Here is a 15192-nt window from a genome sequence, read left to right on the forward strand (position 1 = left end):
ATTATTTTCAAGTCTTATAACACATTATTATTTTTATTAAATCACTACTGTACCGTTATATCATACATTAGCTTAAAAATAAAAATGAAAAACAATGAATGGTGGACTTTTAAATGATAGCTCGGCTGAATTAATCATTAGAGTCATTAAGTGAGACTATAATGAAAAATGAAAATGACCACAATATTTTGATGTAACATAATCGTACACGTGTATGTACATATATTGGACATATTAATTTGTATGACTAATTGCTTGATATAATAAAATTTGTAGAATTATTTCAAGTGTATGGATCATAAATATATCAATATTTCAAGCTGATTGGTCGAGTAATGGAATATACTACACTAGTACGTGAATGGTCGATTCTCTCAATGCGCGTCATATTGTGAAAATAGCGAGCTCTGGTGTTAGAGAGAAACAACAGTCGAGTCGTTTTAACAAAGGAGGAAAAGGGAGAATAACGAAATCAAGTCTTATTCTAAAAGAATCCATTGGAAAAGGTAATCATCTATAAGAGAGGACTATCGTTGAACGAGAAGATGGCCGAGAAAACTTCATCTTCGCCGGTCGTAATAGCAGGCTCAGGTACTGGTAGTTCAGCGAATCAACAAACTAATACGAGTACATCTACAACGAGGAAGAATACGGTACCGAAGGCTAAGAAGCCACGTAGCAAACCTACCCATCCACGTACACCGGATATGGTGACCGCAGCTATAAAGGCTTTGAAGGAACGTAATGGGTCATCTCTTCAAGCTATCAAAAAATATATGTCCACGACGTACAAACTCGACGTAGAGAAGCATGCACCTTTTATAAAGAAATATTTGAAGAGTGCAGTAGCATCCGGGACATTGGTACAGACTAAGGGAAAAGGTGCGGCAGGTTCTTTCAGATTGGCCTCGTTGAAAAGCGAAACGACCAAGTCCAAGTCTAAACAGTCGGGGACTAGTAGTAAGAAACAAGTGGCGAAGAAACGAGCGAATACGAAGAAAACAACGTCAACGAGTTCGAAAAAGACGAGTACCGTTGCGGTTCCTGGTACGGCAACGAGCATCGCGACATCAGGAACAACAACGGCGACAACAGCGGCGGCAGCAGCAGCGACGGCAGCAGCAATAGCAGCGACGACGAATGTGGCGACACAGGCAACGACAACGACAACGTCAGGTAAAAAATCACCGGTGAAGAAAGCCGCGATAACAGCGGCGGTCAATGAAAAGCGTAAAACGGCGAAAGGTCCAGCCGCTAAACCACCGAAAGCTAAGAGCGCCGTTCACCAAGTACAAATTTGGTCGAAATCTAAAGTCACCGCCAAAGCGACCCCGAAAAAACAAGGAGTAAAAAAGTCAACGACTCCAGCTAAACCAAAGAAAGCAACTACGAAGAAGGTAGCAGCTAAGAAAAAGTGAGCCAATAATCTACGATCATCCACATCGGGATAAAGTTAAACTCGAACGGTCCATTTTAGGACCATCGCGCGTTCCTAATAAAACGCAAGGAAAAACACGCAAGTTGATACTACGGTGCGATTTGTACTTTGAATATGGCGCCGTTCCCGTTCAAAAGCCCGGCGGCGGAGTCGACGAAGACGCATCCAGTTTTGACGTTTCTATTGCGAAAGAACGAAATTTAATCTATGCCGAGAGACTTCTTTTCTTTCCTAATCCATCCTTTTTCTTTACTTCTTTATGATTATCCTTTCCTTAGTGGACACAGTACTTTTCTTTTTCTCTTTTCGCAATCTGCCCTACGTTTATCCTTTTTTCTTTCTTTTTTTTTCTTTTTCTTTTTCTTTTTCTTTTTCTTTTTCTTTCTTTTTCTTTTTATTGATAACTCGTCATTTGTCAGAATTAAGTGAATTAATTCATATCAAATTTGCGGTAAATATTGATCTTGCTTGTAGTTGTTTTAGGTAACGGTAAGTCCTACTTATATATATTATATATATAGTTAGATCATCATTAAGAAGAGCAAAGAGATATTGCACTTAGCGATCTTATTATTTCTTTTTTTGTTCTTCCTTAAATGCCTTTCTTTTTATATCCAACGTGTAAATCAGAACAAGTTACGTTTCTGAATCGCCATTATTTTTGATTACATAATACACGAGATATTTATTCTGTTCTTTATACTTTGCACGAAAGGAACAAGAAAAATAATTATAATACTGTCGCGTATTGTGAAAGTGACATAAGAATTTATTTAATTTATTCGATATATATATATACATATGTACACATATATATATATATATATATATATATATATAGTTGTTAAATCTTTGTGTCTATCATTTATAGATTATATTTGGAGAGTTTATTAAAGGTTTTAATATAACAATGATCTTTATTGTTTAATACTTTTATCTTATAATATTCGATTTATTTTGATGTATAGACGTAACAATTATATGACAGACATATAACTGTCCCACATTTATAATCGTTAGTTATATAGAGTACCTGACGCACACGATAGAACAACGTACTAATATCAAATAGAGAAAAGGCATTGAGCGTTACGCAAAGAAAAAACTTTCATACCTTATATATATATATATATATATATATATATATATACACTTCTCTAATCCCTTCTAATCAAAAATTTCTTCTTATTTAATAACAGCATACAGATAAGAATTTTCATTAGTATTTTCAACGAAGTTGTAATCGATTTAGTTTAAAAATAAAGATATCATTGATAAAACAATTGTAAGATACTTTTAATATAACGAAGAAAACAAAGATAGAATTTATAAGTCTTCATAATACTCAGAAGAGACAGCATTACAATTGATTTACGTAATACACGAAATCTAGATAAATAATACTGATTAATAATATTATTTATATAATTTGTAGATTTAAATCGCAAACATTTAGATATTAAACGTTTATCCTTATGGAATAAAACAATATTATAAAAGTTAATAAAAAGTGCCTATAATAATTGAAGAATAAATAATTAAAATTGATATCCTGTCTGTCAACGTAGTCGAATATATACGCACACGCACACGCACATGACACGACGTATATATTGATCGCCATATTGTCGCTAAAACGTTCGAAATTTGAATAGGAACACATGATAATAGGGGAGGTAGTCCTTCTTATTATTTCATCTCGGTCGGTATAGTGGGCGCTGATCTTATTGTTACAAAATTGTCACGTCAGATGGCGCATGGTTGTTTTGGCGCGAAATTCTAATTTAAAATATTACATAGATATATCGATGAATGGAGAGAATTTTCAAAATGTAATATTATTTAAATAGAAACTTTTTATTACCCATCAATTTATAATCTATATTCCATGAGAGTTTACAAGATATTTTTAATAGGTAAATGTTCATTAACTATCAATTTTGCGTCTTATGGTATAGGTTACTTACATTCACCATTTTTTGTAAACCTTTTTCTTTAACCACTTGGCAATATATAAGTATTTTCAAAATATCTATACGTTTTAAATTTGAAATGCTGCAACAAATAAACGTAATATTTATAATAAATATATTAAATTAAATTATATTCAGTTAAAAATTGAATTAACCTAACACTAACATTAGGTTTGTACGCCGTATATTATTATCGCTTAAGAATAAGAAAAGAACATGACGATTTTATAATTTGAAAGCTTCGAAAGATTTCTTAAGAAACGTATTATCCAATTTGAATATTATTCATGGCACTATACGAACATATAAATATATGGGAATAATTTGATAGGTTGGTACGCTTTAATTTACTAACTTAACCCCGTTGAGTGGTGAATTGTCCAATTCTTATTAATCTTCGTTAAAATGTATAACCATTTTTACAAGATCTTTTCCTGATCATGGAGAGATATAATTTTACGTATTTCGTATAAACAATTATAATGTTATATTAAAATTTGTGAAATATGTCTTACATCAGATAAATTGCATGAACATAGGAATGTAAATATGGAAGACATGGAGTTCCAAAACACTCCATGTTACCGTCAACCGCTAGACTTCTATGACTTATAACTTTAATTTCGATGTGAGACTGGATATAAAAATCTTATGCGGTATATTTATACGTTTATAGTTTTATCGTTAAGATCGTCGTTAGTTCTGTGCAATATAATAAAAAATTTCTATTCACATGTTCGGTAATATTTTTCACTCTGAATAAACGGGCAAGTCAAGCTGTCAAGTAAATATTACAAATTGATATTCTTTCAATAATTCAATTGAAATTGTTAATTTTGCATTATAAGAAGAATGTTGGTCCATCGAGATAATCATTTGAGAAAGAATGAAGATATTTGAGCGTGTGGTATTTTGAAATACAAATACAAGGATGCACCACAACAGAAGGAAAAAGAAGAGAGTAAATTATGGTGTACGAGCTGTGGAAGTGGTTCGTGGAACAAAGGGATATGGTTTTACTATATCTGGACAACAGCCTTGTATATTAAGTTGCATTGTACAAGGAAGTCCTGCTGAAAATGCTGGGCTACGAGCAGGAGATTATTTGGTGGCTGTTAATGGTCACAATGTTAGTAAAGTTCCACACGACGACGTGGTGCAGCTAATAGGACACTCCCAAGGTGTCCTAAGATTACAGATAGCTGAAAATTATTATTCCGATTCGTCGGACGAAGAAGGTTTTGCTACCGTTAGGTCCAAGCCGAAATATGCACATAAGCCACGTGCTAACAATACAAATGCTATACAGTTACAATGTAGAGTTGCTAAAGTCGTTAGGGATTTACAAAGCGGTGCCATGTTCGATACAACTGGGAGAGCAGTGCAACAAAGTAAAATACATTGCAGTCACCTTCATCATCGTTGGAACATGAGTAATCCTCTTCCTCCGCCACCTCCACCTACGTCGCATAAACGAGATTCTGAAAAAATTGTACATAGAACTGTGGTCGGTTATTTGGGCACTATTGATATTCCTAATCAATTGCATCCGTCTTCTATGATGCAGGTAGATGCCTCAGATTAAATATGAACATGAACATGATTTGGTATGAACTTTTATAATATCAATTGATATAACATTTTTCTTAATACTTTTAGGTTCTACGGAAATGCATCAAAAGGTTAAAGGCAGAGAAACGAAATCCGACAACAGTACTTTTAACGATACACGTGGCAAACATAAAACTTACTAATTCAGAAAATCTTGTTATCGCTGAGTATCCATCCTATAGAATAATATTTTGTAATTCTTTTTCTGAAGAAGATAAACAGTATTTTGGAATATTAACAAAGTCGGTCAAAGACAAGGATGACATAGTTTCGAACTCGTGTCATGTGTTCACTATATATTATAAGCTGATTGATCATGCGATACACTCTAGTACTTGTAACGTATTTGGATTTACATGTACGAAAACCTCGGAACTTAACATGTGCCAAGAATTTCCTGATAGCTGCAACAGTTTAATAGGAGCCATACAAACCTTATACATATCCGATACTACAAATGGCGATGCCAATCCTATCTACAACGAGGCACGAAGACGTCAGGATGCTGCTTCGCCTCAGCCTAGCAACGTTAGCACGTCGACGGCTCATTCAAGCAATAGCGATTCCGGTATAGGTTTCAAAGACGACTATCGTTCACGTTCGGAAAGAAATGCAGACTTTTCCCATTCCAGACAACGCTCCATTTTGCAGAGAGTATAGTATTTACTTTTTGCGCTTTAATCATTTATCAGACTTAATCTTGTCATAGAACGTGATAAAAATTTGAAAAAAAAAAAAAAAATAAATAAATACGTTTCCCTTATTTCCAGGGTCTTATAATGCCTCCTAACAGAGGAACATTTAACGAAACTGCAGGTTCTAGGCTCACAGTACGGGCAATATCAGATTCAAGATGGGAGAATATAATAAGATCGGGTACGTCGAAGGGAAACGGGATATCATCGTCGTATGAACCTACAACGGGGATAAATAACGAAAAAGTTTCAGTGAATTTTGACAATCCACGCGATGGAACGAGTTCGTCTGCAGTAGTGGTAGGAAATCGTTCGATCGTTTCAGAAGGGAAAAATTCATGGAGGAGTGGGGATGCCACCACCTGTCCGGGACCATCTGCTCCTGTGGTCATGCAGGGGTTCGGTAGTTCGTCCGTTGGTTCTCTCTCATCTGCCTGTACCACCGCGATGCTTCACGAACGAACGGACGAAGTTATCGATACGTCGGAAAATTTGTCCAACCAATCGCAAATTTTAACGCGAATTACCGCCTGCGACAAATTAAGTCCAAAGGTCTATTGCGGCATGTCGAAATCGTTGGTTCATAGCTTGGAGGATTTGAATCCTACGTCGGAACATTCGTCATCGTATTTACACTCGTACGGCAATAAAAACGACAAACCACGTCCATGGGGAAGCTTGCAAGAAATACGGAGCACTCGTACCTGCACGTCGGACAATTGTTTGGTAAGAAATTTTTCTTCTTCTTTCTTTCTTTTTCTTTTTTTCTCTTTGTATTTTTTTTCTTCTTCCATTTTTTTCTTCCAATATCTTATACGTTCGTAATTAATCATTCTGTACGATACATAACGGGTAGGTGGGTAGGTAACGTAATTATTAACTTGTACGTAATGACCTATATTCGTTATCGTTATGATTAATCATTCATTATACTTCGAAATCATGCTAATTTTTCGCGGAAGCAACGCTAGGTAAGATGGTCTCGTACTTTTTCTTTTTTTTTTTTTCTTCTTCTTTTTTTTTTCACGATTTCCGTTGCTCCCTATTTTGCTCTCTATTGAAGCTGCGTCATCACATTTCCTGCTTGCTATATAGTTCCCGTTGCTCGTAGGGCAGTTCGGTGGATCTATATCTAGGTATATGAACGAAAGGAAATATTAAAAAAAAATTAAATGCGCTTATTTATCTACTATTCTACTTTACAAATAAAATTTCTTTCGATTTATCAAGAATAAAAGATTCATTTCTTACTCGACGAGCTAAATTTAATCGAACAATTATGATTCGTTTGAGGCCGATAAAAGAGAAAAGGAAAAGACGAGAAAACAATACTTTGCAAGTAATAGTAATAGCTACTGCGCGAGTTAACGTGACTCATAAAAAAATATACAGAGTGTCCTATTAAACTCGAATATTTTTATTTAATATACGTACGTTTATCAATGAAGTATCGATTTGAATGGGGACACCCTGTATGCAGGGCGCACAAGCATCGTGCGCGCGTGCGCGCGTGCGCGCATGTGTGCAGTGTGTATGCGTGTTTATGAGTGAAAGAGAGAGAGAAAGAGATATATATATATATATATATATACGGTTAGAAGAGAATACACACGTACGGCCGGCATACATCCGCACGCAGTGATTAGTGTTGTCTGGGTACGAAGTTGCTGCTTTTACGGAGTCCTCCTCTCTTCTGGTCAGCAGTGTTGCGCTCGCTAGTGCGCGCTGGTGCGCGTATACGTCCGTTCGTTCAGAGACGGACGGGACTCTGCGCGCATTATGCGCTGCCCCGTAAGAACGTATCGTTTGGGTTTTGCGTCTCGTATTTCGTTATCGTCAGGATTAAAATCTTAAGTCGTGACGTCGTCGTCGTCGTCGTCGTCCTCGTCGTCGACGACCTCGTCCACGTCGTCGTGAACCTCGTCCTCGTCGTCGTCGATCTCGTCGTCGACATCGTCATCGTCGTCGTTGTCGTCGGTTCTTTTTTCTTTTTTTTCTTCTTCTTTTTCTTTTTATTTCTCGTCGTACTTGCTCGACGTCGTACGATCGTATAATAAAATCGTTTCGTACGTATCGCGCGTCGCCACGGCTGGGCGGAGCCCTCTCCTCGTTGATCTACGTTTGGTCGAGCGCGTTTACGGTGATTCTCTCTTTTTTCTTTTTTTTTTTTTTTCCTTTTTTTTTCTATTTTTTTTGCAATTTTTTTTCTCTCATTATCAGTCTTATTATTTCGCGTCTAGTTTTTCTTTCCTTTTTTTTTCTTTTTTTTTTCTTTTTTTAATTGTTACTTTTCCTTCCCTCAACCTCACACCCTCACTCTAAAACAAAGTCCCCTCCCCACCTACACCAAAGTCGTCGGATTCTCCTCTTTCACCCTTTGTCCTCTTGTTCTCTCCATCCCCCCTCCCTCCCTCCCTCCCGAAGCACCCACCCATCCACCCCACCTTTTTCTTCTTTACTTCGTGAGTTTTTGTGCATTGCGAAACACGTGCGTACAAAACGGATAATTACATGGGATTCCGCGTCATTCCCCGAGGCTGCAGCTTCGTTGGACAGGACATGGATTCTTTAAGGAAATATTCGGTATGATTAATCGTAATTTGGCGAAATTAAGAGTATCCATTTAATTCGAACAACGTGCGTTCGAATTTATTATCATTGTTATTGTTATTATCTTTTTATACATATATTTTGACTTAATTCAAACGATATTTCGAAGGACGTTGGTAATATTATTCGCTAATTAATAAATGATTAAATTATTTAAAAGAGAGAGAGAGAGAGAGAGGAACAGAAAGAGAGACATGGATTATATATACGTACGTGCGTTTTATCACGATGGGATAACATTTGACATTAGAGTTGTTAAATAATGCGATAGGAAGCTAGTTAAATACGTCTTATTGTTTACTCGTTTGATCGTTCTTAAATATTTCTTTTTTAACGACCTACTTCGTTAATATGAATGGAGAACGTCGTCGAGTGTGTGTATTCACGTAACGAGTGTATCCACATTATACGTGATTTCATTCGCATTTCTTTGACACGGATTTCCCCGAACGGAACCATAAGTTTCCGTAGTAATTGAATTTATTCTTTTGCCTTTATTATAAGAAAAACAATTCTCCTAAAAATATTCTTCCCTTTGCGACGGAATAAAGGCGTTAACGTTATAAATTGATTTTATTAGAGTAAGGTCCTAGATAAAATATATTCTACTTGTTCGCGTTTAAATTAACGTCGATTAAAATATAAAGTAAAACTTTATATATTACTATTGTGATATTTTATTATTATTATTATTAGTATTATTGTATAAGAGTGATTCTCTCTCTCTCTCTCTCCCTCTCTCTCTTCCTCTCGTATTTTATTTTATTACGCGTTGGCGCATTTATTAGAGACACACGGTCCGTAAGGCGGTAACAACTCTCGAGCGAGTATTATTAAAATACATGGGAAACTAGAAGTACTTGAATTGAATATCGCGTGGGACTGTTGTGTATATTCTCACGTTGTTCACCATGGAACAAGCATCGTGCAACAGGTGCTGCGTGACGAGCAAACTCAGATTTTTATCGTCGAATTGGTTTTAGCGTTGTATAGAATCCGTAGTTTTTCTTTTCTTTTTTATTTCCTCATCGACGCAATGAATTCGCTTTTCTCGCGGATTCTTGTTGAAGTTAATCTTCTTCATGATTCACGAAAGAATTCGTGGGATTTAATGAATTTTTCTTTCTTTTTTTTTTCTTTTTTTTCTTCTTCTTCCAATACAATATCAATTTCTTTTATCTTCTAAAGAGAATAATATTGTTTAATTAATAGTCTTCTTTCTTTTTTATATTGTGGGATCATGAAAAAAAAAAAAAAGAAAAAAAAGAAAAAGAAGATCATATACGATACGTAGAGTTAACTTCTTTAAAACTCTCGTCTATTTAAACAGGAACTGTTAATTTGACTATTAATACGCAACCCTCCTGTTCTATTCGACATCGTTCACAATGCATAACGGAGCACGCAGGTCCGTTCTCTTGTGTTGCTTTTACGGTCATTTGTTACGTATAAAACGAAACGCATTTTTTTCTTTTCTTTCCTTTCCGTTTTTCGTTGTAATTTAAAATAATTGATTTATCCCTCAATTACAGCATGGAAGTACAGAATCATGTGACAAAGTCAGCGATTGTAAAAGCGTACATACGTGGGCAAATGGATTTGAAAAATTATTGGGAGACCCAAAGGGTTTGCAGACGTTTGCAGTAAGGATGAATTCTTTTTTGTTTTCTTCTATTCGTGAAACTACATAAATAATAAAATTGTTTGATCAAAGACATAAGTAATGTTTACGCATATAATCAGTTTGTTTTTCCTTTTTTATTTTTTTCAGGAATTTTTGAAGAAAGAATTTAGTCACGAGAACATTTATTTTTGGGCTGCTTGTGAAAGATATAAGGATACAGAAGACCCAATTAGTCGATGCAGATTAGCTTGGCAGATTTACCAACGTCATTTATCAAATACAGCGGCAGAACCAGTAAATGTTGACAGCCATGCTTCTGGACAGATCACTCAAGAACTTCTTAATGAAGCTCCTGCGAATCTTTTTCTACAAGTATGTGATAGTGGATTTCTTTTTCTTTGTATATTTATAAATATGTATATATATATATATATATATAAATATAAAATACATGTATATTATCGATCCAAGTGAACGCGTGCAAAAGTTCGAGCTACGTTGTAGGATCCTTATTATTTATTTTGATTTTTTGGATATTTTTTTCATAGGCACAAAAGCAGGTGTTTAATTTAATGAAGTTCGATAGTTACCCTAGATTTCTAAGGTCTGAACTTTATCGTCATTGTTTAGAAACAGGAAATAGTGCTATCAGTATAGAAGATTATGATTTAAATCTTATTAGTTCACCTAGCGTGAAACTTAAGAAGAGCCATTCGGATGCGGAAGACCGTTGCCGGAAATCTATTCTTCCTTGGCATAGAAAAAATAGGTAATTAATATTTAATCTTTAAATTTCAATAAATAATTTTATTCTATAGACATTTATTTCCATTTTAACATTTATAGATCAAAATCGAAAGATCGTGGTGAAACAGAGTATAATAAAACCCCCAACCGAAGTGAAACTATATACAAGAGTTTTACTACCATTAAGAGAGAAGCAGAAGGTAATAACAATGAGGATAGCGTATCTATATCTAGTAGCAGATCCTCTTTAGCATCATGGGATTTGGCATTGAGGCAATCGTTTAACAAACATGTAAGTATCATATAATATATATATATATATATATATATATATATATATATATCATATTTATATGATTTATACATTGGTGTAACAATATTACGCGATAAAAAATTGAAGAATGGATTAGCCAACGTATGTAGAGAAGAAAAAATGATAGGGCCCATTAAGATGGGTCCGGAAATGCTTAATTTCTGAGTTATAAGACTTCCAAATATAATCATGATGTATTGCCATCCGGCGAACCATAAACGAAATGCATTGACGCGAATGCATTCATTTGAATATCATTGTCTCAACAACACGCTAGAATGAATAACGCATATTCAATACGTAAAACTCCAATAATATCTAACATGCTTCAAAGTCAGGAATTTTCGGACATGTTTGGAATTAAATGAGACGATGAACTCAGGCACGTATTCAGAGAGAAAATAGACATTTCAAACATTTCATATGAAATGAAATATTAATAGGGCGTATCATAATTCCAAGAAATAAATATAATTAGAATATATTAAGATTATACTTGAAAGTCTTAATAACTTAGAAATTAAGCATTTCCGGACTCGTCTTGATAAAATCTATTTTGTTCTTTTCTTCATACGAGGAATTCAATTCTAAAGTTAATTTTATTGAAACCTTTTATATAATATTGATATTGGGAGAAAGTTAGATTTTGAAAGAAATCTCAACAAAAATCTCTTTTCTTATTCCTTACATATGAAAGGATAAGTTAATGCAGTCACTTATATGTGCTATTTAGTGGAGTTTCTAATTGGTTCATCATACAATTTATAATAATATTATTGAATTATTTTAATAATCAGAGAAGTAGATGTTAAATGTTCATTTATTTCTCATGTATGTGAGTTAGTTTGTATAAATTGTAGTCAGTATCGTCCTGTGAAGGACAGTTGAATGAAAAGAAAGAAGTTCGCACCAAATGTACCGGGTTGTGTCGAGTAATATTATCGGACGGGTCCACTACAGTAGTGCCGACTAGCCAAACTGAGAGCATTAAAGATGTGGTTACTCGCCTCCTCGATAAAAGAGCTCTTCGATATACTAACTATGATGTTCTTATACTAGCTACGGATGAGGTTTGTGTCTCTTTCTATTTACATAATGCAAATTTAAGAAGCATTAAAATGACTAACACAAATCAACAAATACTGCGTTACATTTGTATGCATTGAAGCCAATATTGCTAAACGCTGATTAAGATTGTTAGATAATGGATAAAGGTTATGGGATATACTGGTATCTTGCACGTATTATATTCTCTCTCTCTCTCTCTCCCTCCCTCTTTCCCTCTTTCTCTATGAAATCTTGATTCTATCATTGACCCTTATATTGCACATATATTTTTATAAAATGAGGAACCTACAAATGCTTAAATATTCTCGGGCTATTGCACAGTTGATATAAATACGATGGGAATATACTTGGAAAGAAGGCTTGAACGCCTTATATAATGAGAATATAACTTTAAATATATCGAGGATTTAACCATTGCTAATGCTTATAATTTAATCTGTATAAGATAACATATACATACATACATACATACATACATATATATATATATGTATATATATATATGTATGTATATAAGCAGCGTCAAATTTGAAGATGTAATCCTTATTAATAATTTCATTTATTTTCAGGTAGTGGATACAAAATACCCTTCTTCAGTATTAGCAGGACAAGAGGTAGAAGTTGTACCAACAAAGGTTTTGAAAGTTGATTTACCTTCACGTAGAGTAATCACCGTGATCGCACATAAGGGAAGAACTCTTAAAGAAGTACTCAGGCCTCTTTTGAACAAATATGGTTTCAATTTGGATTTAATTAGTATTTGGAGCGAGGGTCATCGCGTTTGTATGGACATTTCAGCTATTAATGCACCCACAAGACTTACATTGACTACAAACAGCGAAGGTGAAATATACATAGATAAACGTTTGAAAAAAAAAAAAGAAACAAAAAAAATATGTGATGTCTTTATAAGAATTTTCTGATTATAAATTAGATGTCCAAAGAGATCCAGCTATGGTCAAGTATTCTGATGAAATATCACGTGGACAGCCAACCTTGGATGAAATAACAAATAAAGTATTTGAAGAATTGTTAGTAGGAAAAAGTGCAAGCAAATATCAATATAATGAAGGCTCATGTAAAGTATGTCTTTCGCAACGAATACAAAAATCTATTTAATTATTAAATCTATGTATATATATATATATATATATATAAATCTTAAAATATATCTTTTTTGTTTCTTTTTTTTCCATATCGCAGTCTGATGATCAACGTTCCGAAGGTTCTTCTATACTGCCAAGTAAATTTTTTGTCCGTGATTCTACCATGCATGGAAAAAAGAAGGTATGGTTAATTAATTTCGTTTTTTTTTTTTTTTTATAAAAAGAATATTGACATTATATTATTAATGATTATTTCAATGTTTTTGAAGATGAAATCTAAGTATATCACCGGAAGTGAGAAAAGTGGTGGCACCACTGAATCCGTTAGCGAAGAAACTACTAGACCTCATCCTCCTCTTATTGCAAAGTGGCGTAATGGCGTGAAATTGCAACTTCCTGGAAGGTTCGACGGAGATGGTAAATTTCGAATCTTCGATGAAATCATTAATCTTATTATATTAAATGTGTACGCAATATATTTATTATTTTATAGATTTGTACGAGGGATTGAAGAGGGCACAACGATCTAGGCTAGAAGATCAAAGAGGAACAGAAATTAATTTCGAATTGCCGGATTTCTTAAAGGTAAACAAAACATATACTATGTTACAAATCATTGCCATAATTGATGAATAGGATTTGAATCATCTAGAGATAGGAAGAAAAGGAGATAAAATGAGCATATTAATTAACAATTAACTATTTAACGAAACGAAATAAAATAGAATGGAAAAAAAAAGAAAAATAAATAGATAAGTAAATAAATAAAAAAGAAAAGAAAAGAAAAGAAAAGAAAAGAAAAAAATTATTCTATGAGAATGTTGTCATGCTTACATGCACTGTAATCTTAAGTTCATTGTCATAATGCATTTCGACTCTTAAAGCTATGAAATTACTAATCAGAACAAGGAAAATGGGAAACCTTTGGATCGCAACAAGTTTCGAAGAGCTCGCGTAACGCCTACCAATTTCTGCGAGGGAAGCACGAAATTCTATGATACCGGAGAGGAAAAAGATGTTACGAGCGGGCAAGAGCGTGCAACGTACTTGACAAATGGTAGAATCGTAGAACGATTAACAACAGTGCCTGATACAATAGAATCTGTGAGTAAAGGTCTTGATACGTCATTTACTTTGGATGGAACTATAGTAGATGGGGATCAGACAATCGTTGAGAATGGATTTCGTTCGGACCCAAAACATCAAGAGTCCCATTCGGTGGATAGTCAGGTATCGCCAACTACAAAATTATCAAAACCACCGCCATTACCACCAAAACCTAAAAATCTTGTTATGAACGTAGTAAAGACTAGTTATATTATGAACAATACGTCGAAGACACATCAAAAATCTGGAAAGGAGAGTCCTATGAGCAATCAATCGGAATCCTGTCAAAATAAAAATGTTATCATTTAGCTCGGATTGTATTTCATCGATTGTCGACAATCGACAAATTTATATTATTTAAAACGTCGAAGCCTTTGGAATAAATATAATATAGAATTTCTTCCATTTTATATCTATGTGTCTTCGTTCATAGATCAAGATTTGATAGAGATAGAAAAGAAAGAGAATCAGTACTGGGACGATTCGCTAACGATGATAGAGATTATCTTAACATATCCAAGAAAAATTACTTTGTAACATTTTTATATTCAATAGAGAAATTCAATGAAATTAAAAAAAAAAAAAGAGACAAAAGAAGAGGTCTGATCAAAAAAAAAAAAAAAAAAAAAAAAAAAAAAAAAAAAAAAAAAAAAAAAAAAAAAAAAAAAAAAAAAAAAAAAAAAAAAAAAGAAGAAAAGAGAGAGAACGTTAATGTATTGACGTGGAAGGATCGTTTGTTTTTTTTTCCTTTTCTATGATAAGAAGAAATCAATAAAAATGTATGAATAGACTCAGGAAAAAAAATCGGACGGTGCTACGCGCGAGCATGGAAATTACGAGATATTTTAACCAAAATAAAAAGAAAAAAAAAAAAAAAAAAAAAAAGAAAAGAAAAGACGA

At 33.9% G+C, this 15192-nt stretch overlaps 2 protein-coding genes and 1 long non-coding RNA gene across 6 annotated transcripts; 2 read left to right on the top strand and 1 right to left on the bottom strand.

The window, feature by feature from the left end:
- Nucleotides 1–403: 403 nt before the first annotated feature.
- Nucleotides 404–2582, top strand: LOC124955811 (late histone H1-like). The gene is made up of 2 exons (XM_047510793.1): nt 404–1414; nt 1478–2582. Exons 1-2 carry the CDS (start codon nt 546–548, stop codon nt 1494–1496), a joined length of 888 nt encoding a protein of 295 aa, XP_047366749.1. The 5' UTR covers nt 404–545; the 3' UTR covers nt 1497–2582.
- LOC124955815 lies at nt 2278–9556 on the bottom strand. 2 transcript variants are annotated; one of them, XR_007102975.1, is made up of 3 exons: nt 7334–8156; nt 3578–6849; nt 2278–3493 (listed from the first exon to the last, which is right to left on the bottom strand). It is a non-coding gene; the product is annotated as an uncharacterized LOC124955815 (long non-coding RNA). The 2 variants fall into 2 exon arrangements; XR_007102976.1 differs by lacking the exon at nt 2278–3493 and having other exon boundaries at nt 5012–6849; nt 7334–9556.
- Nucleotides 3766–15177, top strand: LOC124955805 (regulator of G-protein signaling loco). 3 transcript variants are annotated; one of them, XM_047510779.1, is made up of 14 exons: nt 3766–4978; nt 5071–5676; nt 5793–6443; nt 9860–9970; nt 10099–10323; nt 10500–10720; nt 10798–10990; nt 11872–12081; nt 12649–12922; nt 13014–13162; nt 13283–13366; nt 13455–13602; nt 13679–13770; nt 14070–14256. In XM_047510779.1, the coding sequence occupies exons 1-14, from the start codon at nt 4343–4345 to the stop codon at nt 14073–14075; spliced, it is 3606 nt and encodes a 1201-aa protein (XP_047366735.1). In that variant the 5' UTR covers nt 3766–4342; the 3' UTR covers nt 14076–14256. The 3 variants fall into 3 exon arrangements, with proteins under 3 accessions (XP_047366735.1, XP_047366733.1, XP_047366734.1); XM_047510777.1 differs by having other exon boundaries at nt 3770–4978; nt 14089–15177; XM_047510778.1 differs by lacking the exon at nt 11872–12081 and having other exon boundaries at nt 3770–4978; nt 14089–15177.
- The last annotated feature ends 15 nt before the right edge of the window (nt 15178–15192 follow it).

This window comes from Vespa velutina, chromosome 19 (genome assembly GCF_912470025.1).
Source record: "Vespa velutina chromosome 19, iVesVel2.1, whole genome shotgun sequence".
In the NCBI taxonomy this organism is placed as follows: Eukaryota; Metazoa; Arthropoda; class Insecta; order Hymenoptera; family Vespidae; genus Vespa; species Vespa velutina.